Source organism: Bison bison, unplaced genomic scaffold (assembly GCF_000754665.1).
Source record: "Bison bison bison isolate TAMUID 2011002044 unplaced genomic scaffold, Bison_UMD1.0 scf7180017864211, whole genome shotgun sequence".
NCBI classification, from domain to species: Eukaryota; Metazoa; Chordata; class Mammalia; order Artiodactyla; family Bovidae; genus Bison; species Bison bison.
Window position 1 is genome coordinate 3,524,995 of NW_011494783.1, and position 22,717 is coordinate 3,547,711.

The 22,717-nt window shown below is 37.8% G+C and overlaps 1 protein-coding gene across 1 annotated transcript in view; it reads left to right on the forward strand.

The window, feature by feature from the left end:
• Positions 1 to 22,717, forward strand: part of LOC104992135 (contactin-associated protein-like 2) — a 950,770-nt gene that overhangs the window by 558,278 nt on the left and 369,775 nt on the right. The window contains exon 5 of the mRNA XM_010844884.1: positions 7,957 to 8,104. Coding sequence (XP_010843186.1) covers positions 7,957 to 8,104 — 148 coding nt within the window. The remainder of the gene's footprint in view (positions 1 to 7,956; positions 8,105 to 22,717) is intronic.

Sequence of the window (22,717 nt, forward strand, 5' to 3'; positions counted from 1 at the left end):
GTGGATGGAGAGCTTCCACTCCTAGCAGTTCTGTATTTTGCTTTGCTTTCTCCTCACATGTTGTGCATTTGGGGTCCAGGATTGAAGACGTGTCCTGTTGCTCCTCTCCAGCATTCACTTCCACAGCATCATTCCTACCTTCTCCCTAACACCTTCACTCCTCCAGAGCACATGTAACCAGTGTATCCCATCCACCACTCTCCTGTATTTTATAATATGCTATGGCATCTTCTACTGTTATACTAGGAATTTTGCTTTATTTGGGGAACTGTATTTTAGTGGTATGTGTGTGTGCTAAGTTGCTTCAGTTTTGTCTGACTCTTGGTGACCCCATGGACTGTAGTCCGCCAGGCTCCTCTGTCCATTGGATTCTCCAGGCAAGAATACTGGAGTGGGTTTCCATGCCCTCCTCCAAGGGATCTTCCCAACCCAGGGATCAATCCTGTGTCTTTAAGTCTCCTGCATTGATGGGCAGGCTTTTTACCACTAGTGCCACCTGGGAATCCCATTTTAGTGGCCCCAATCTTAACATTTAAATTATGTGACATTTTTACTGAAAACTCTCCAGTGAATTTTCTTTTGGCCAATTAATATGAAGTTTACCACATTGTCATGGACTTCAGGCCCTCCTTGCTTCTTCACTGTGCTCCATAAATTCTGCCTTCCTTCCTGCCCCCAAAATATGCAGCATATACTCAAGATGTGTGCATTTCTTACTTTTTCTTATGCTATATCTCTCTCTATATATAATTATACACACACATATATATTTCTAGGAATACCTGGGACATATTGTGTGTCTGGTTCCAGAATACTCAATAAAGCGAGTATTGCAATCAGGGGAGTCACATGACTTCTTTTGGTTTCACAATAAAACAGTGTGAAAGTTATGTTTATACTATACTGTAGTCTGCTCAGTGTATAGTAACATTTGTCTAGAAACAATGGCCACATCTTAATTTAAACATACTTGATTGCTAAAAAATGCTAGCCCTCATCTGAACCTTCAGGGAATTGTGATCTTTTAGCTGGTGGAGGATCTTGCATCAAAGTTGATGCTGCTGAGTGATCAACATGATGACTGTTGAAGGTTGGGGTGCCTGCGGCAATTTCTTAGGATAAGACAACATGAAGTGTGCTGTGTCAGTTGACTGTTCCTTTCATTTAAACACTTAGAGGCCATTCTCAGGTTATTAGTTGGCCTAATTTCAGTATTGTTCTGTCTCAGGGAATAGGGAGGCCCAAGGAAAGGAAAAGAGATGGAGGAATGGCAGGTCAGTGGGGAAGTCAGAATGTACAGAATGTTTATAGATTAAATTCATTCTTATATGGGTGTGGTTCAAGGCATCCCCAAGCAGTTGCATTAGTGGCATCAAAGGATCATTGACCACGCATCATGATAGTGGGTATAATAATAATGAAAAAGCTTGAAATATTGCAAGAATTACCAAATGTGACAGAGACCTGAAGTGAGCAAATGCTGTCGGAAAAATGGTGCCAGTAGACTTTCTCCAGGCAGTGGTGCCAGACACCTTCAATTATAAAAGCATCCCTGAAGCAAAAAAATGAGCCATACCTATAATATACAATACATACATATTATATAACTCAGTGTATTTAATGTATGTATGAAATCGCTCAGTTGTGTCCAACTCTTTGTGACCCCATAGACTGTAGCCTACCACGCTCCTCTGTCCATGGGATTTTCCAGGCAATAGTACTGGAATGGATTGCCATTTCCTTCTCTAGGGGATCTTCCCAACCCAGGGCTCAAACCCAGGTCTCCCACATTCTAGACAGACACTTTACCATCTGAGCCACCAATTTACTAGAGCATAGTTGATTTAAAATGCTGTGTTAGTTTTTGCTGTACATCAAAGTGAATCAATTGTATATATACAATATATATATATATACAATTGTATGTATACATATATCCCCTCTTTTTTAGATTATTTTTCCATGTCGGTCATTACAGAATATTGAGTAGAGTTTCCTGTGCTACACAGTAGATCCTTGCTAGTTATCCATTTGACGTATACTTCCATGCATTGGAGAAGGAAATGGCAACCCACTCCGGTGTTCTTGCCTGGAGAATCCCAGGGACGGGGGAGCCTGGTGGGCTGCTGTCTATGGGGTCGCACAGAGTTGGACACGACTGAAGCGACTTAGCAGCAGCAGCAGCAGCAGCAGCAGTGTGTATATATCAATTCTGATCTCCTAGTTTATCCCTACCACCCTTCCCATACCAGTAACCATAAGTTTGTTTCTACATCTACAACTCTATTTCTCTTTTGTAAATAAATTCACTCGTACCATTTTTTCTAGATTCCATATATAAGCAATATCATGTAATATTTGTCTTTGTCTGTCTCACTTCATTCAGTATTATAATCTCTAGGCCCATCCATGTTATGATGAATGGCAGCAGTTTGTTTTTTTTTTATGATTGAGTAATATTCCAATGTGTGCATATACCAAATCTTTATCCATTCATCTGTCAATGAACACTTTGAGTGTTTCCATGTCCTGGCTATTGTAAATATTAAATATATCCATTGCATATTGTTTATTATTTGCCCCACTTTGTACTGACATACTATGTACTTTAATAATGCAAATGCCATGTGAGCTGAAGCTGTATTGTCCACTTGCATCTCCCCAGTGATTTGAACAGTATCTGGTGCATAAAAAGTTCTCATGTATCTCCTGAGTGAATGAATGGATATATGAATATATATCACTTTGAGCAGAAGTGCTAAGGTTGAGCCTTGGTGTGGCATCTGTCTCTCCTGAATCAGGTGGATTAAGAGTGAATATTAGGTAACATTGTAAAGAAAATCTAGGTGCTATTACTTAAAGAGAAGAGTTTGCTGGGGAGGGAAAGGATGGATGTCTACCATTTTATCCCCCCTTCCCTCTTTTTGTCGCCAATGCCAATATGTGAATAGATTCATTTATATCATTGCTCTTACTCCCTCCTCTCAAAGTGTTATTAATTCTTCTTTTGAAACATTTTCCCTTCCCACCCTGTGGCATTGACTTTGAACTCTATGACTCGTCTTTCTGCCCCCAACTCGATCTCCCACCATCCAAGATCTTCTAAATATGGCTTTTATTCTACCATTTAGAAAAGAAACACATGCTGAATTCTTCTGTCCACAATCAGAACTTGTTAAAACATTCATTTTCCAATATGAACACTTCTTGCAGTCAGATTTATGTCCTTATCACTTATTCCTGAATATAGTTTATGTTTTCAGAGTCCACAATTTTAGTTCTAAAGTAGATTTTTTAGATAAGCTAGTCAGATCTTTTTGGGGGACAGTCATGGAGAGAAGGAATAAAATAGATGAGGGCTAGAGAAGTTACCCCTAAAGAACAAAATTTCACCACAAGTACTAGACTCAGGGTATCTCCAGCCCTAGACCTGAGTTCCCTCTTTTCTGTGTGTGTGTATTTTTAATTAATTAATTAATTTTAATTGGAGGGTAATTACTTTACAATATTCTGTGTTTTGCCGTACATCGACATGAATCAGCCACAGGTGCACATGTGTCCCCACATCCTGAACCCCCACCCACCTCCCTCCCCACGCCATCCTTCTGGATTGTCCCAGAACACCGGCTTTGAGTGCCCTGCTTCCTGCATTGAACTTGTGCTGGTCATCTATTTTACATATGGTAATATACATGTTTCAATGCTATTCTCTCAGATCATCCCACCCTCGCCTTCTCCCACATAGTCTAAAAGTCTGTTCTTTACATCTGTGTCTCTTTTGCTGCCTTGCATATAGCATCGTCATTATTGTCTTTCTAAATTCCATATCTATGGAATATGTTGTACTGGTGTTTCTCTTTCTGACTTCTGAGTTCCTTCTTTATTCTAGTCTTTCCCAGTCCGCTCCTGTGTCCTTCTCCCTTTCTATCTCCTAAACATCATTCTGCCCTCCTATCTAGTTAAAGTCTATCTCTTTCTATAGTTCTCCTGATTACATAGTTTTCATAGGATTCCAAGGATTATTGAAATCACTAGCTATGCCACACACTTCTGTACTTCGTTTTAATGCTGCCTTTTGCAACATTTTTAAAAAATATTTTATTTTAGGCCTGTGATATCAGGATTTATAGTGAGAAATATATATTTTTGGTCTTTATCCATGCTGTCTGCCACACAGCTTCTGAAACTCCTGGGATTTCCTAAGTGATAAGTGTGATAAAGCTGAAATGGGTGTCTTTTGTTATTCATAACAAATTCCTTTCAACCCACACCTGAGTTTATGTCAATGAGGTGATTTTTGAAAATCCCCTTGATAATCTTAAGATGAAACCAACCATGTGATTTGATTAGAGAGTTGAAACTTTCAGCCACATCCTGACCTCTGAGAAGGAGAGCAGGGCAGGAGATTGAGTTCAGTCCCCAGTGGCCAATGATTTGATCATCACAAATGCACACAGTAGCTGCCATAAAAATCTAGAATTTCAGGAGGTGCTAGGAGGGTGGTACACCTGGAGTGGGCCCGCAGCCCTTCTCACCCACCTTGCTCTGTGCATCTCTTCCATCTGTTCCTGAGTCGAATCCTTCAGCATAAACCAGTAAGCTAGTTTGCAAACTGTTTTCCTGTGTTCTGTGAGCTGCTCAGCAAGCAGTTGAACCTAAGGAGGGGGTCATGGGGACCTCTGATGTATGGTCTTTCAGAAGCATGTGTGGCAAACTGGGCTGGAGATTGGCATCTGAAGTGCGGGTGCTCTTGAGGAACTCAGCCCTTCACCTGTGGGATCTGAATCTACCTCCAGGTAGATAGTGTTAGGATTGAGTTAAGGTATGGAACACTGGCTGGTGTCCACAGAGAATGGCCTGGCGTGTGGGAAAACTCATATGTCTGGTGTCAGAAATGAAGTATTAGGCAAAACAGGAGAACACAGACCAATATTTTTTTTTTCTTTTTTCAGGCTTCATCAGACTAGAAATGTCTCAGAAACAGATTTCTAAGAAAGTTACTTACTGTCTGTGTTGTTTTTAATATTCATATACCACTTAACGCCATGTTAAGCATATGTGTGTGTGTGTTAATCACTCAGTCGTGTCTGACTCTGTGACCTCATGGACTCTAGCCCGCCAGGTTCCTCTGTCTATGGGATTCTCCAGACAAGAATACTGGAGTGGGTTGCCATTCCCTTCTCCAGGGGATCTTCCCAACTCAGGGATTGAACCTGGGTCTCCCATATTGAGGACGGATTCCTTACCATCTGAGCCACATGGAAGCTTATAGCTATATATGTTAAGCATATAGTTGATCCTTAAGTTAAAATTGTTTGCTGGCTTTTGTTGAATCTTATTTAAGATAATATTTAGATTAATCTATATGTACTCAGGTAATTAATTCAGGGATTCTCACTGGTATTGCTTTTGAAGCCAGAACAACCAATAATGATATTAAAATGCAGCCAGTTTAATAAAATAAATTTGTGGCTTCTGTGTAAAACTGGCTAGAAAAATACCTACAAAGAAAAAAGAAATCTGTTTTCCCCAATCAAATGTTGTCAGCACGATGCAAATAAGATGTCTATTTATGTGATGAAATTTAAGATCTAAAGCTCAAATGGTTTTGTCCAATGAAGAATTGAAGAGGATGCGGCTATGTTGAAAGGCAGTGGTAGTATGTATTGGTATGGCCAAAACGTTTGGATTTGAATTTTTTCATAATATCTTATGAATGGTAAAAACCTGAATGAACTTTTCAGCCAACACAACAGCTTCAGGAAAACCAAGGAGAACACAGTAGGAATCATTATTGAAGAATATCTCAGTTTCCAAAGCATATAATTGTATATTTTATAGACAATTATTAGGACTTCCCTGGTGACTCAGCTGATAAAGAATCCACCTGCAATGCAGGAGACATAGGTTCCATCCATGGGTCAGGAAGATCCCCTGGAGAAGGAAATGGCAACCCACTCCAGTATTTTTGCCTGGAAAAATCCCATGGGAAGAAAAGCCTGGCAGGCCATGTTCCATGGGGTAGCAAATAGTAGGATGCTGCTGAACACTAGTACGTGTGCGCGCACACACACACACACACACAGACACAGACTGTTACCCATTTTGCAGATTATTGGAGCCAACTGAATGTTCTAAAGAGTAGTTTAAATCTTGAGGAAATATTTCAACATACATTTTTGCAAACATGTATTTGTGTGCAATTAAACCAGAGCCTTCTGTTTCAAAGCTACTATGCACTCTTTATTGAAAGTATCTCTTTACTTGCTTCATAATAATTTTATGTCTTACAAAAGCTATTGTAAAAGATACATTTAAGAGATAAAACTCCTCATTTAATGTAGAAACAAATTCAAAATATCAGTTAAGAATGCAACAGGTTAGCCATGTAATATAGTGCTTTTTTTATTGTTCTTTTTTTAATTTTATTTTATTTTTAAACTTTACATAATTGTAATATAGTGCTTATGTTGTATCATGTTATGACTTAAAATGTTCAGTGTTCTTTTTTATTTTTTATTTCAATGTTTAAGAGATTATTTTAAAAATATAAAAGAGGATCTCATGTGGAATATAGCTTTACAAAAACTCAAGTTATTTAAGATAGGGACAGCTAGAATGTGTATATGAAATTAAGGCTGCTGCTGCTGCTAAGTCGCTTCAGTCGTGTTCGACTCTGTGCGACCCCATAGATGGCAGCCCACCAGGCTCCCCCATCCCTGGGATTCTCCAGGCAAGAACACTGGAGTGGGTTGCCATTTCCTTCTCCAGTGCATGAAGGTGAAAAGGGAAAGTGAAGTCACTCAGTCGTGTCCGACTTAGCGACCCCACGGACTATAGCCTACCAGGCTCCTCTGTCCATGGGATTTTCCAGGCAAGAGCACTGGAGTGGCTGCAGCTCATGTTTAAAACTGGAGAAGGAAATGGCCACTCACTACAGTGTTCTTATTTTGGAGAGCCCATGGACAATGGAACCTGAGGGCTACGGGGCATGAGGTCTCCAACTCAGACACAACTTAGAAACTAAACAAGAACAACAAAGCATGTTTTAAATAGCTTACACATGTATTTCTCATTTATTTGACATATTCTAAAATATTTTTGGTCTCTTGCTTTAAATCTTCTTTACTTTAAGTTATAATTTTATATTGATATTTTCCTGTTATTAGATTGCACACTCTTTTTGAGTGTAGCATCTATGGCTTTCCTTACTCCTAGGTTTCCCATATTACCTTGTGTTAATGCTTATTATGCAGTAAATGTTTTATAAATGTTTGCTGAGGAATGATGGCCATGACCAAAGAAAATCCTTTTGTTCTCTGCCAAAAAAAAAAAAAAATAGACAATATGACCTTTCAACATAAAAAAAAAAATTGTGGCAAATAATTCTTGACAACATCTTCTATTAATAAGACATATGAAATGAATATGTTCACATATAGTTATGCTAATAAAATGTAGAAGTCCCTGACCTCTGCACAGTGTATTCAGTTGCTCTTTTTGCCAAACTCAATGTTGAAAAGATTTTTTCAGATTTCTGATGATGCCATGGGTAGTCATGAAGAGAAGATTTTTAAAAAGCAAGAAATATGGTTGGAGTGTGTTTAAAAAAAATGCATACTGCATAGTTTAAATGTAAAATAATAGAACTCATAATTGTTTACTGGATACTGCAGTGTATGTCAGAGTGTTTCATTCTTTTAACATGTGTGTGCATTTCCATATATGAAAGAACCCGTGGAAACTTTGTCCTAGCTTGCATTTAAAATTGGCCCTGTTTTTCAAATAAAGAAAGTATGGAAGCTTTCTTCAATTAGTTTATGGTTTACAGAATATAAAATACCTCCATTGCATAAGACAGTTTAAATTTATTTCAGCACATAGAGTATGTGGTGGTTTCTAAAGTAGTTTGCCCTAATTTTCAAATCTCTCTCTCTCTCTTTTTTTTTTTGCCAGGCATTTCCTGGGAACGTCAACTCTGATAGTGTTGTCCGGCACGATTTACAGCATCCTGTCATCGCCCGCTATGTCCGCTTTGTGCCTCTGGATTGGAACGGAGAAGGCCGCATTGGGCTCAGGATTGAGGTCTATGGCTGTTCTTACTGTAAGTACCATACTGTGGAAATTGGTGGTGGGGTTTTGCCATCTCCGTTTAGTTGGTAATTTCATTATTTTGAATTATTTTAGTTGCTTTCTCTGACAGTGAATTGCCATGTATCTTTATATAAAAAACATATCAAGTTGGTCATATGTTTTAAATATATATTTACATTTTTACACAAACACGCGTATAAGAATAAACAAATAATACCTTTAGTAGAGGATTTGGGAAATGATTGTTGTTAAGTGTACGAACACAGCAAAGCTTATTAATAAAAATGCATGAGGCCTTTTGAAATATCTGAAAAGTAGAAACCTGTGCTTTTATCCATCTTTCTGACTCTTTGGAATGGATTTTGAAAATAGTCTTAAGAACTTCCTTCTGCTTCTTTTCAATTTCACCTTTTGTTCTTTTTAAAACCAACCCCTGAGTTTTGATGTCAATTATATTTTATAAGTCTACAAGTTTTATTTGTTCCTTTTAAAAACTTACTCGGTTACCTGAAGAGTTTCTTCTCCTTTAGTTGTGTTTTTTATTATCTTTTTGTATTTTTTTAGTCATCACATCTATGTCTAATGATTTCAATGTATGAATTTTTAGGGATTGTCATTCTACTGTCTGTTTCAGCCAGTTTTGTTAGGGGTATTTCTTTCCTCCTCCTCTTGGTCCTCCTTTTTTATTTTATATATATATATAAGAGTATAGTTGTTTTACAGTGTTACGTTATCTTCTGCTGCACAGCACGGTGAATGAGCCACAGGTATGCACATACCCCCTCTTGTTTTGAATTTCCTTCCCATCTAGGTTACCACGGAGCACTGAGTAGAGTTCCCTGTGCTGAACTGTAGACCTTCATTTCTTCTTCTTAACATCCTTGTCTGCCTAGCCTTCTTGTCCTCATCTTTATGCTCATCTGTCTCCTTGACTGTGACCTCAGATTCTTCTAAACATTATCTGTGGAACTCCTTTCAGGCCCGAGGTTGATGGTAGCTTCTGGAAAAGATGGATCTTTGCCTATTTGTTTCTGTGAAGGCATTCCTAACACACAATTACTGTAAAGACTACTTGAGGCTTTTTGAGGCTAGTGGGTACTACACATTCAGTTGGCAAACACAGGATTTGCAGACACTGGCTTTATTTTTATTGCCGGCTGTGCTGCGTGGCTTGCAGGATCTTAGTTCTCTGACCAGGGACTGAACCCATGTCCTTGGCAGTAAAAGTGCTGAGTCCTAATCAGTGGATCACCAGGGAATTCCTCCAAACACCAGCTTTAGAATATGAATTGTCTGGTAAAATGGTCCTCTCCTCCCAGGAAGCTTTTCTTCCTGTTCTAATTGGCTGGAGAGGCGAGGCTGGATACACACAGCATTGGGAATTAGATCAGCTTCAAGAAGGAATTTCCTACTAGACTTTCCCCCACCACTGCCTATAGACCCATAACAACAAAAGCTTAACTGCAATCAGAAAATGCAAATGTCCTATTGGAAAACCTTTATAAAAAGTAACAAAACATTTGATAGTTTATAATAAAAACTATATAAAAATTTCACCTCTATGAATTTAGTAACTATAATGATGACCAAATCATATTTCTTGTGTGTGTGTTTAGTCCTTCAATTCTGTCTGACTCTGAAAGAATCCTGGAGTGGCCATTTCTTCCTCCAGGGTCTCTTCCCAACCCAGGGATTGAACCCGGGTCTTCTGCCTTGCAGGTGGATTCTTTACCACTGACCTACCTGGGAAGATTCGGGAAGAACAGAACTCTGGGTTCACACTTATTCTAGCTGTCAGCATCGAGATGGGAGGGCTAAAACAAAATGGGATATTTTTGTCTGCATGACATATTTTCTAAGAAACATGTTCAGCTTTCAACAAATGAAAAAGAAGTAATATTCTCCATGGAAACATGCTATGTATAATATATTTTATTAATAATTATTTATTGAGCAATTTTCATGGATCATGAAATATGCTCAATGTTAGTAGTATCACAGGGAATAAGATAAACATGGGATGAGAGACAAAGTGGAGCAATTATTCCAGTAGTGGTATCTATTGAGAAACATCATGAGAAACGGGGCTGGAAGAAGCACAAGCTGGAATCAAGAATGCCGGGAGAAATATCAATAACCTCAGATATGCAGATGATACCACCCTTATGGCAGAAAGTGAGGAAGAACTAAAGAGCCTCTTGATGAAAGTGAAAGAGGAAAAGTTGGCTTAAAGCTCAACATTCAGAAAACTAAGATCGTGGCATCTGGTCCCATCACTTCATGGGAAACAGATGGGGAAACAGTGACAGACTTTATTTTTCTGGGCTCCGAAATCACTGCTGACGGTGACTGCAGCCATGAAATTAAAAGATGCTTACTCCTTGGAAGGAAAGTTATGACCAACCTAGATAGCATATTCAAAAGCAGAGACATTACTTTGCCAACAAAGGTCCGTCTAGTCAAGGCTATGGTTCTTCCAGTAGTCATGTATGGATGTGAGAGTTGGACTATAAGGAAAACTGAGCACCGAAGAAATGATGCTTTTGAACTGTGGTGTTGGAGAAGACTCTTGAGAGTCCCTTGAACTGCAAGGAGATCCAACTAGTCCATCCTAAAGAAGACCAGTTCTGGGTGTTCATTGGAAGGACTGATGTTGAGGCTGAAACTCCAATACTTTGCCCACCTGATGGGAAGAGCTGACTCATTTGAAAAGACCCTGATGCTGGGAAAGAGCGAAGGCAGGAATAGAAGGGGATGACTGAAGATGAGATGGTTGGATAGGATCACTGACTCAATGGACATGAATTTGAGTAAACTTTGGGAGTTGGTGATGGATAGGGAGGCCTGGCATGCTGCAGTCCATGGGGTCGCAAGAGTCGGACACAACTGAGTGACTCATCTGACTAAGTATCTGTTGGGCTACAAATTATGAGGGTTAAATTTTGCCCAAAGATACACAGCCTGAGTGCTTGAGCTGAAAGGGAAACCAGACATCCTGGTGGTACAACCAGAGCTCACTCCCACTACTATTTTCCTATTCCTAAATTCTAACAAAAACTCCATGGGATATTCACCAGCTCAATAAGTGAATTATATTGACACCCCAGAAGCAGCCATCAAGCCTTCTCTGAGTTACTACTACTTAAATTCACCTGATTTTTATCCCCATAGATTAAGGGGTTTTTTGTGTGTCTTTTTAATTTTAAATTTTCATACAAATGAAATGATAAATTACACATTATTTCCTCTCTGAGTTCTTTAGTTCAAAATAATATTTGTGAAAAATTACCCATTTTGTTATCTGAAGTATTTATTTATTTTCCTGAGTAATATTATTTTGTTGTATGCTTATTCTACAATTATGTATTCATTTCATGTTGATAAACATTGAGTTGTTTCCAGTTGTTGGCTATTTCAGTAGAATTGCTATAGACATTTTTCATGGTGTAGAGCTAGCAAGGGTTAATACCAAATTAGGATACACAGAATTTTCCTAAAGTGGCTGGATCAATTTAGACTCTCAAAACCAAAGTACTAGAGTCCCTCCTTGTGCCACAAGTCCGCCATTTAGAAATGAATGTTTGACAGTTTTAGCTGTGGTGGTGCATGTTCGTTATATGAAGGTTAGTTTTAATGAACATTTTTCAAGTTTTTAAAGAGGTTATCCTTACTGGTCATTTGTACACCCTCTATTTTGAAGGAATTGTTGAGAACCATGTCCGTACTTCTGTTGAATTGTCTTTTGTTTGTCTAATAAGTTTTAAAACCAACCCTGCCTTGTTTTCTTTTTTTTTCTTTCTTCCTCATGATGCTATATAGACATGCATCTTACTTTTGAGATGGCTTTCTTTGGACATAGCCGTTTTAAAACCAACACTGTCAATGAAGGTACTTTCGAATCCACAGTAAATGGCAAAAGCAGTGTGCCAAAGGTTGTATAGTCCATTGACTCAGATGCGATTTAAAATATGACAGTGTGTTCTGTAATCGTGTCAAGTAGCTTTGTAAAAAGGTGAGCGAGTGCTATCATGAGGTTTTCCATCAAGCCTGGTACTCGGCAATCACGAGATGAGAAGGAAACATACTTGAAGCTAAATAGGAAGCTTAGCTTTCCTAGTATATACACCTCTCTAGAGGAAAAAATCCTACACGTTGGGAAACTGGATTAATATTTATGCCAATAGATGCCAGTGGAGCAAATGATAAATTGACCACATAAAGTAAGATAAAACTTCATACCAAGTTGTAAATGTTCTAGATCTTCACCAGACACAGCCACTCGTGGTTATTGAGCACTTGAAATGTAGTTAAGACAATTGAGAACTAAGCTTTATTTAATTTCCATTGATTTGAATTTGAGATTAACTAGCGTGACCATTGGCTACCATATTGGATGGTACAGATTATAAGAACCAAAGCAACTACTTCTTATTTCCCTCCTGTGTCCTTTTATAATCTAAGCAGCCTGTAACACTTATTTCTAATGGAAATCTCTAATTTTTTTCCTAGTTTGGAAAATGATACTTTAATCATCATGGGAACTGTCTCTACTATCAAAACTTTGATGACTAGTCTTTTCTCTGTTGCTGTTGCTTTATAGTTACTCAGTCGTGTCCTACTCTCTTGCAACCCCATGATGGACTGTAGCCCTCCAGGCTCCTCTGTTCATGGGATTTCCAGAAAAGAAAACTGGAGTGGGCTGCCATTTCCTTCTCCAAGTTATTTTTCTAACCAGGTGATTTTTCTAACTGATATCCAGACCCCATTATTTCTCATACATCTATGTATGAAGAATGTAAAATATACTTATGTTTTTTTTCCAAGAAAAAATACATGTCTGTAATAAGAAAATGATGTGTTAAACATATTTATTATGGGAAGCGTTTCCAAGGTTACTGTGTGATAAATTTACTTGTATTGGAATTCAGACTAGAGTGGACCCTTAGATGGCTTTCTATTTTATTTTTTTTTCATTTATTGGACTATTGATTTGTCTCAAGGGCTTTGTTTAAGGTTTCAGTGATAAGGGAATTATGGATCTTTGAGAGGGGAAATTTCAGTCAGAAACAGTCATATTTTACCCCTTTAAAAATAGTAGTTCTGCCAGGGTCCAGCAAGGAGAATCTAGGCTTGCATCACTCACACGGAAAAATGATTTTTCTCATCGTCTAAGAAACCCCTTAGGGGAGTTGTCTGAGATCTGTCTTATACCTGCAGGTTAGGAAATGGGGTTGTTCTTCTTTTCCTTCAAAGTTTTCCAGAAGAACTAGAGAAGAAAAAAATATCAATAGATTGCTGCTTCTGTGGGAGTGTATACCTACTGTAATTCCCGTTGTATTTGTCAACTTTCTTCTCTGCAGTCTTCCCACAGTCACTCTGTCATCTGAAAGATTAGGTACTTTTTAAGGCTGAAAGAAGTTCACTCTGTTCCAGGTGAAGGAAGTTTATTTTCAGGCCACTGGTTTTAAGCCTCTAGGACCTCTGCTGTTTTTGTTTCCTGACTTGTCTTGATGATAATATGTATTCCAACTTCAATGAATTTTGACTCATTTTAAATCATTCTGCTCCCTCTACATTTGGTTTCCCTCAAATTCAGTTGAAACAAGGGCATGCTGTTATTTTAAAAACTTAATGATATTCCTCATGTCTTCTGACTCAGTAAGCTTGCTCCCCAAACACTGATGCTAATCTTCTCACTCTGTACCAAAGGGACTGCATGAGGCAGAAGGGAGAGGTCTCATTCTAATAACTTTCAAAAATCAGTTATCGCTGAAACACTCAAACATTCATCTTACAAAAGCCCTGCATGGTTTATTGATTAAAGTAGTGAGTGTTTTTTTTTATAGCATATACTGAATTAGCTTTTAACCAGAGTCTCCATAAATGTAAGGCAGCACCTTCACAAATCAGGGTACACAGAAATCAAGGTGATTTTTATGTATGCATTCAGTGTGGATGAATAACTAGTAAAGCCTGTAAATATTTCCCAATGCAAATCCAGGTGGAAAATAAGTGCCAGATGGGGAGGAAGGCATATGAGGAGATGGTAAATACAAGTAGTAGCAGGACAGTGTTTTGTCCTCTTCATGCTGTGCTAATGGGAATATCCTCTTCTTGGGACCACAGTCTACTCCCCTAGCGCCCTTGCAGCCTAGATAGGAGATGCTGCCATGCGTGTGTATATTAGGTTCCAAGGGCTGTTGTAAAATAATACTATGAACTGTGAGCTTAGGACAACAGAAATTTATTCTCTCATGGTTCTGGAGACATAAGTCTGGAATTAAGGTGTTAGCATAGTTGTTTCTGTCTGGAGACTCGGAGTAACTGACCCATACCTCTCCTCTAGCATCTGATGGTGGTGGTGGTGTTTAGTAGCTCAGTCGTGTCCAACTCTTTGTGACCCCATGGACTGCCGCACGCCAGGCTTCCCTGTCCACCACCAGCTCCTGGAGCTTACTCAAACTCATTTCCATTGAGTCAGTGATGCCATCCAACCATCTCATCCTCTGTTGTCCCTTTCTTCTTCCACCTCCAATCTTTTCCAACATCAGAGTCTTTTCTGATGAGTTGGTTCTTCGCATCAGGTGGCCAAAGTATTGGAGCTTCAGCTTAAGCATCAGTCTTTCTAGCGTCTGGTGGTTGTCAGCAGTTCTTGGTGTTCTGTGACCTCTTGCTGCTTCATTCCAATGCCTGCCTCTGTCTTTACATGGTTGTCTTCCCTCTGTGTGCCTGTCTCTGTATCTTCACATGGGTATCTTATCTCTATGTATTTATGTCTCAGTATCTTTACATGGCTCTCTCGCCTCTGTGTGTCTGTCTCTGTACCTTCACATGACCATCTTCCCTCTGTATTTCTATCTCTGTGTCTTCACTTGGCTGTCCTACAAGGACATCAGTCGCTGGAGTCACCCTTACCCAGTGTGACTTCATCTTGAAGGAACTGATTACCTCTGCAAAGACCCTATTTCCAAGTAAGGACACATTTTGACTTTCTTGGTGGTTATGTGTTTGGAGAAATGTAATTCAACCCAGTGCAGTATTTATTCATTGAGATAAGTAAGAATTTCCATGAAGATCAGTGTAGTTGGGCAGAGAAATAAGAAATACTTCTGAATGTCAACCCATGTTTTCCTGTTTACATTAGATGTTTCATTTTGCATAATACTTATATTGTTGTGTTTTGTGTTCATCTGATGCACACATACATACATACACATACATTCATGAAGTTTAAATTTTGGGAATCAATGTATCATCACACAGATTCATCTATCTCATTAGCATTTGTTGAATTGTATTTGTAAAGCATTCCACTAATTTAAAATCTAAAATGCAAATCAGATCCTATCACACCTCTGCTTAAAGCACTTTACGAGCCTACCTAGAAAGTCTGAGTTGTTCGCTTGAAATACAGTGCCCGTCCTATTACCTCTGCTGCTACATCGTGTCATTTGCATGTTGTACTCTGTGCTCCGCTATACAAACTGTCCTTTTTTCTGAGTATCTGACCTGCTTCTGTAACTTGCACTCACTCAAAGTATCCTCCCTCTCCATCATTCTCCTGATCAATTTGTCTTATCCTCCAAGATTCAGTTGAGATGTGATTTCCAAGAAGAAGGTTTTTCTGAATTTCTATAATGAGCCACATAATTTATTTTTACATAGTCAATTATACTATGTATTAGGTTGTTGCAAATGTACTTGTGACTTCAGAGCATGAAGTTTAAATCATTGTATTGTCATTCAGTCGCTCAGTCATGTCCATCTCTTTGCAACACCACGGACTGCAGCATGGCAGCCTTCTCGGTCCTTCACGATCTGCGGGAGTTTGCTCAAACTCATGTCCATTGAGTAGGTGATGCCATCCAACCACCTCAGCTTCTGTTGTCCCATTCTCCTCCTGTCCTCAATCTTTCCCAGAATCAGGGTCTTTTCCAGTGAGATGGCTCTTCGCATCAGATCATTATAACTAGGCTCAAACGTATCTTTATAAACAAAATACGAACCATTACAATCAACACATTTTGGCCAATAAGAAATAAGTTTGTTTGTTCTTGTAGTGTACAAAATCTGTGCTTTGGGGTTTGACAAACTCTTGGAAAACGTTTTCTGCCACCTGCTGGTTGTGGAAGGATTTTCCCTGCAAAAAGTTGTCAAGACGGCTTGAAGAAGTGGTAGTCAGTTGACAGAGGGCAGGTGAATATGGTGGATGAGGCAAAACTCTGTAGCCCAGTTCGTTCAACTTTTGAAGCATTGCTCGTGCGATATGCAGTCAGGCATTGTTGTGGAGAAGACGTGGGTCCTTTCTACTGAAGAAATGCTGTCTGCAGGCATTGCAGTTTTTGGTGCATCTCATCAATTTGCTGAGCATACTTCTCAGATACAGTGGTTTCACCGGGATTCAGGAAGCTGTGGTGGATCAGACAGGCAACAAACCACCAAACAGTGACTGTGACCTTTTTTTAGTGCAAGTTTGGTGTTGGGAATTGCTCTGTAGCTTCTTCTCAGTCCAGCCACTGAGCTGGTTGTTGCCAGTCATTGTATAAAATCCACTTTTCGTCACATGTCACAATCCAGTCAAGAAATGGTTCATTGTTGTTGGATAAACAAAAAAGAAGACATTTCGAAAGGACAATTTTTTTTTTTTTTAATTTTTGGTGAGCTCAAGAGGTACCCATTTATTGAGGTTTTTCACCTTGTCAATTTGCTTCAAATGCCAAACCACCACAGAATGGGTGATGTTGAGTTATTTGGTAAATTCTTGTGTAGTTATAAGAGGATCAGCTTCAATGAGCCTCTCATTTCCTTGTTGTTGGCTTTCAATGACTTGCCACTGTGCTGCTCATCTTCAAGGCTCTTGTCTCCTTTGTAACACTTCTTGAATCACCATTGAACTATATGTTCATTAACAGTTCCTGGGCCAAATTAATTGTTGATGTTGCGAGTTATCTCTGTTACTTTACGACCCATTTTTGAACTCAAATAAAAAAATCACTCAAATTTTCTTTTTTTTCTAACATAATTTCCCTAGTCTAAATAAATGTAAAATACACCGCAAGTAATGTCATTAGCAAAAAAAAAAAAAAAGGCAAGAAATGAGCATTAAAATGCTGTACAACATAAATATGTTTATTTAAGAATGTATTCCTTTATCAACTGGCAAAGTTCAGCAATGCAAAACTGCACTTACTTTTGCACCAACCTAATAAATATTTCTGGTATTTATTTATAAAATATTTGATATTTGTCGAAACATTCCAAAATATAGCAGACTGTAAGATATTGGAGGGAGAGGGCAGAGAGTCATCTTAGCTGTCATTTGCATTCCACTAATTAGCACATTCCCAGCATACAATTTATGTTTGCTGAACTGAACTAATGTCTGATCTAAATGATACAGACCTAATTTATTCCCTCAGTGAAAATTGATTACTGTTTGATGGTATATAGATTCTTTCATTGGTTGAACAGAGTATGATTCTGTTATATAAGGGGCCCACAGAATGTTGAAATAATTGCTAAATTGAATATCTTAATAGATGTATCAAAAGAGTCTTAAAAACTCAGTATTTCAGTATTTCTTTCTCCAGTTAAACATTTCTAGACTTTGTTTTATTTCTATTTAAAGTTATCTTAAAGTACAATTTCATGAGGATGCTTCATGGATTAGAAATATGAATAGTTTAGTATCAGAAGGAAGAATATCACACTTATTAATTTACTTGAATTTTATATCAAGTAATGTGTAAATGAAAGTAAATTAATAAAGTTTTAGTCTCTCAGTGGTGCCCAACTCTTTGCAACCCCATGGACTGCAGCCTACCCGGGTCCTCTGTCCATGGAATTTTCCAGGCAAGGATACTGGAGTGGTTTGCCATTTCCTTCTCCAGAAATATAAACATAGATTTAACAGGGACTGCACTGACTGCCCAGTGGTTAAGACTTGGCCTTCCAATGCAGGGGTGCAGGTTCCACCCATGAGACTAAAAGATTAAACAGAAGAAGTACTGTAACAAATTAAATAAAAACTTCTAAAATGTTCCACATCAAAAAAATCTCTTTAAAAAATAGATTTAATAGCTATCAAAGTCAAGTTACACATAGTAAAGAGATAATTAAAATTGTCATGCAAATATATTATATATGCAAGGAAATGCTGTGATCTTTAGCTTGTGTGCAATTAGATAAAAATAAATGCATTTGTTGTGTATATCCGGAAATAGTCTTGTTATTAAGAGAAATGAAACTTTGATTCAAGCACAAATAGTGTTATTCCATTCTTTAAAAAGTAGGTTGTATTTCAAACTGGAATTGGGATACTTTGAAATAGACTGTGTATATCTAATTATGGGTCTGGACATGAATTTGAGCAAACTCTGAGAGATAGTAGAGAATTGAGGAGCCTGGCATTCTGCAGTCTATGGGGTTGCAAAGAGTTGGACACAACTTAGCAACTCAGTAACAGTTGCGGATCACCTCACTGGTGATAACATCACTACTGATCATTCTTGCAGCTGTCTGATATTTGTTGAGTTAGTGAAAATGTACTGGATCATTTGTGTCATGGTCTTTACTTTTTTAACAATCTAAAAGTATGGATATAAAACATAACAAGCATCATTTTATGTAGTTAAAAGTCAGGTACTTAGTTTCATTTGTAGATTGACATTTGAGGCTGACATTTGCATTGGAAGGAAATTTACCATATGAAAAACAAAGAAATGCATTCTCATTTTTCATGTCTATGGAGATACTAGCTTTCAGCATTTAATTAATTTTTTCCAGTGTAATTTATTTACTTGCAAGATACTGTTGAATCTGTTCAATGAGAAGACATAGCAAATGTAGCATTCTACTTTAAGTACAAGGCAGTCACAAATGACAGTTCATATTTTGGAAAAATATTTAGTAAGTCACTGGTTTAGAAACAGATATTCCTTGTATTGCTTACTTCAAAATCTAACTTTAAACTTACCCTTGAGAATTTTAAGAGTTCACATATAAAATCAACAGTGTTGATTTAAAGAAAACTAAAATTATTAGTACCAAATAACACATGAGCCCCATGTTTGCAGCCCCAAATTAGGAATAATCATATACTTCTATTATTGTGGAATAAGAAATGATATATTTTTATTGAAAATGTTAGTCCAAAGTTCTTTTCATAAGATAATTTTCCAAGAAAAAATAAGCATATTAAAGCAAAGCATAATATTTTATAACTTGCTGAAGATAATAAAATGATGAAAATAACCATGCTTCAATGTGATTTACAAATAAGGCATTTTGATTAAAACAAAGATATGTATGTGTGCTCTACCAGAACTTGAAAAACTTCCCAAGAGACCTCCAGCCCAATCCCTTATTTTACTAATGAGGAAGCCAAAACTAACAGATTTATGTGATTTGCATAAGGGGTTCATTGCAGAGGTAGGAATCCTGCAAAGCAGTCTGGAGCAATGCTTCCTCTTTGACATTTGATACCTCACCCCTCTTATTAATTATTCTTTTCTTCTTCTCTACTCACTAGGACTTTTTATAATCACAGTGGTGACCTACATAAAATATTATTTGTAAATTTCGGTGACTATAAACATTCTTAATGGTTTTCACTGTAAAAACCTATACAAGGAGATATTTACCAAGAAAAGTATCTCAACAATATTGCATATCCCTAATGTCCAGTAGGAAAATTTAAATGACTGATTGTCAAAATTTATATATTTAAGGACAACGTGAAAACAATACAACTCAACCTTTCTTTGCATTTTTTGGTGCAGAATGTTTATCAACCTTAGTGTATTTCCAAGAAAATCTCAGTTCCTGAGATCTTTTAACTCCTTTTTACATAAATATTAATTCTTATATATATGTTAGGTAATTGCAAACAGCATTAAAATTCAAGCTACAGTTATATAGTTCATCACTATTTTTCTTACAATTCTTGTCTGATACAAGGGAAGAAGTAAAATTTAAAGTGTTGCAAATATAAACTGAGTTTTTTTTAAATTCATTTTCTATTCCTGAGTTGTTAGTCTGAATTATCTCTATTTAAATTAGCTTAGCTAGGGGGAGAGAAGAACAAATATTTAAATTGGCAATTATCACCGTCATGAATTGAAAGTAATAATATAATACAATAATCATTTAATAAGCTGACTTTTATAATTCTAACAATCCCAATTACTTGAACATATCATTTAAAAATTAGAAATCAGTCATTTTAAAACCTTTGATTATTTATTCTTATTAAACTAGTGTCCAATCATTTATACCTAGACTTGAAGAGAATTATCAGTTTTCCTTTTTATACTCCTATTATGGATGGAAAACATATGTAGTATTGGATTGGCCAAAAGGTTCATTCAAGTTTGTCCAAAGGAGGTAACAGAAAAGTTGAAATGAGCTTTTTGGCCAACCCGATATTTTCTTATGCTCCAAACAATGTCATGTTGATCTTTCAGCCTTCGTGATTGTTTTGGGAGAAGGTAAAGAAGCTGTTCTATGATTCACTTCATTTCCAGTTCCTGGGGAAATGTTCTTAAGGAAGAAAGATGGCAGCTGACCTGCGCCAATTTCTTTAAACATTCCAATTATGGTACCTGGAAGCTCTGCCAAATAATTATTTTTTCTAGGAGGAAAGTCTTCATCTGTGGAATGTTTTTAATAGCATATCTCTTTTTAGGTTGCTTTAGTTTCTCTGGTCTATATTCATGTCTCCCTGAAAAATAATTCTTAAGCTAGGTAATTATTGAGGTGCTGAATGAAAGTTTCATAACCTGAATGCTCAGAAATAGGTAGGAACTATGCCTCACCCCCGGGTCAGGATGATCCCCTGGAGAAGGGTGTGGCAACCCACTCCAGTATTTTTGCTTGGAAAATCACATAGACGGAGGAGCCTGGTGGGCTACAGTCCACGGGGTTACAGAGTCAGACAAGAATGAGTGGCTAACACTTTCACTTTGATGCCTCATCCCTGAGCTAAGGGAACAGTCTGGGCTGGGGGACCTTACACATGGGAGCAGGGTGTGAGGTGAAGTAGGTGGCAGGTTATCTGAATTACCTGACACCCTTCTCATTTTTCTTAGGTGTTAGTGTACATACTATCGGGCCTTAATTTTAGGTCTTATATTAAAGTCTCTAGATTACTTGTTTCTTAAAGTTATGGTAAAATTAGGCTCTGGATAAAACCTTTATTTGTATAAATGTGATTTAACCATCTAATCCAAATATCACCACATGGATTGTATTAATTACCAGACTTGGTCAAATCAACAGCATGCAAAACCTCAAGCAGTGTTCTTCCTTCCCTGTAGTTAAGCAACTGTTTATCAGGTTGCATATATTTAGTTTGTGCTATTTTAAACTCTCTAGCAACCGCATTTGCGTACCATACGAAATAAATCTAGAGATTGGACAAGTACCTTCTTACAATTATTTTGAAATGAAAATGTTCCAGTGCTTGGGAGGGGAATCCTCTTTCCTATGGCATTGTGTTTAAATTCAAAAGATCATTCCTGTCCTGATATCATTTTATAAGGCTTTCCTGTGTTGTGCAGGAGAAGGTGAAAGTGTGACTGAATTTACTCACTGTTACAAGTATTTGAGTACACCTGGTTCTGTGGCCCCTCTGATTAACCTCTACTCCAAATTCAGATACGTTATGTCCATCTATTACAGGGGATGGTTTTAGTTGACCCAAAATAATGCATATTTACTAATGCTAGAGTCAGCATTCAAAGAGCAGGTGCAGTGATTATTACAACACAACCCAGGGAGAGGTCCAGAAGCAGGTCTGAGGGCTGCAGCAGAAAGGGGCTTTCTCCAGCTGAGCTTTCATCAACCATGTTTATGGTGAAATGAGACACAAATTCATTTAAAACCATGCTACCGAGGAGGTACTCAATTCAAGGTCATAAGATGACTGGAGAACACGTTGTGTTTCCCCCTTCATCACAGAACAGTGTGGACTCATTCTGGTCTTGGCCCCAAACTTTTCAGCGTGATGGTAGAATCTCCTCCATCTCCCACATGATCTTCCAATGTCACTCGAGATCACCTCATTGCCTTCAGTTTTTCTAGTTTGTGGCACTTATTCTCTATTTTCTTTTTACTTACTTTTCTTTAATATTTCTAAAATAAAATAATGAATGTTTTAAAGCAAATCACATTTTATACTCTGGCAGCAGAGAATATCAGTATAGATCAAAGTCTCTCCTCCTTGACACCGTTGATGTTTTTGGCCGGATAATTCACTGTTGGACGTGGCAGGAAAGAGGCTGTCCTGCTCATTGTAAATGGAATATCAAGCAGCATCCCTATATTGTATGTATTCCATGCTAGCTGCACATCTTGCCTCCTCCAGTTTTGACCACAAAAATTGACACCAGACATTAGGAGATGTCTCCTGGGGGTGAGGGGCTAAATTGCTTACCCTCCATCCCCGGCTGAGTTCTGCAAGTACAGATAGTGTTTGTCAGCAACTGTAATTGATTCATTATATTGTTAGTCACTTTGAGATAAGAAAATAGATACATTTTTAGAATCAGTTTAATTTTTCTTCTATATTTTAGTGCCTGCTATGTGCAGAAAGTATATTCTGTATGCTTAAATTTGCTTAGAC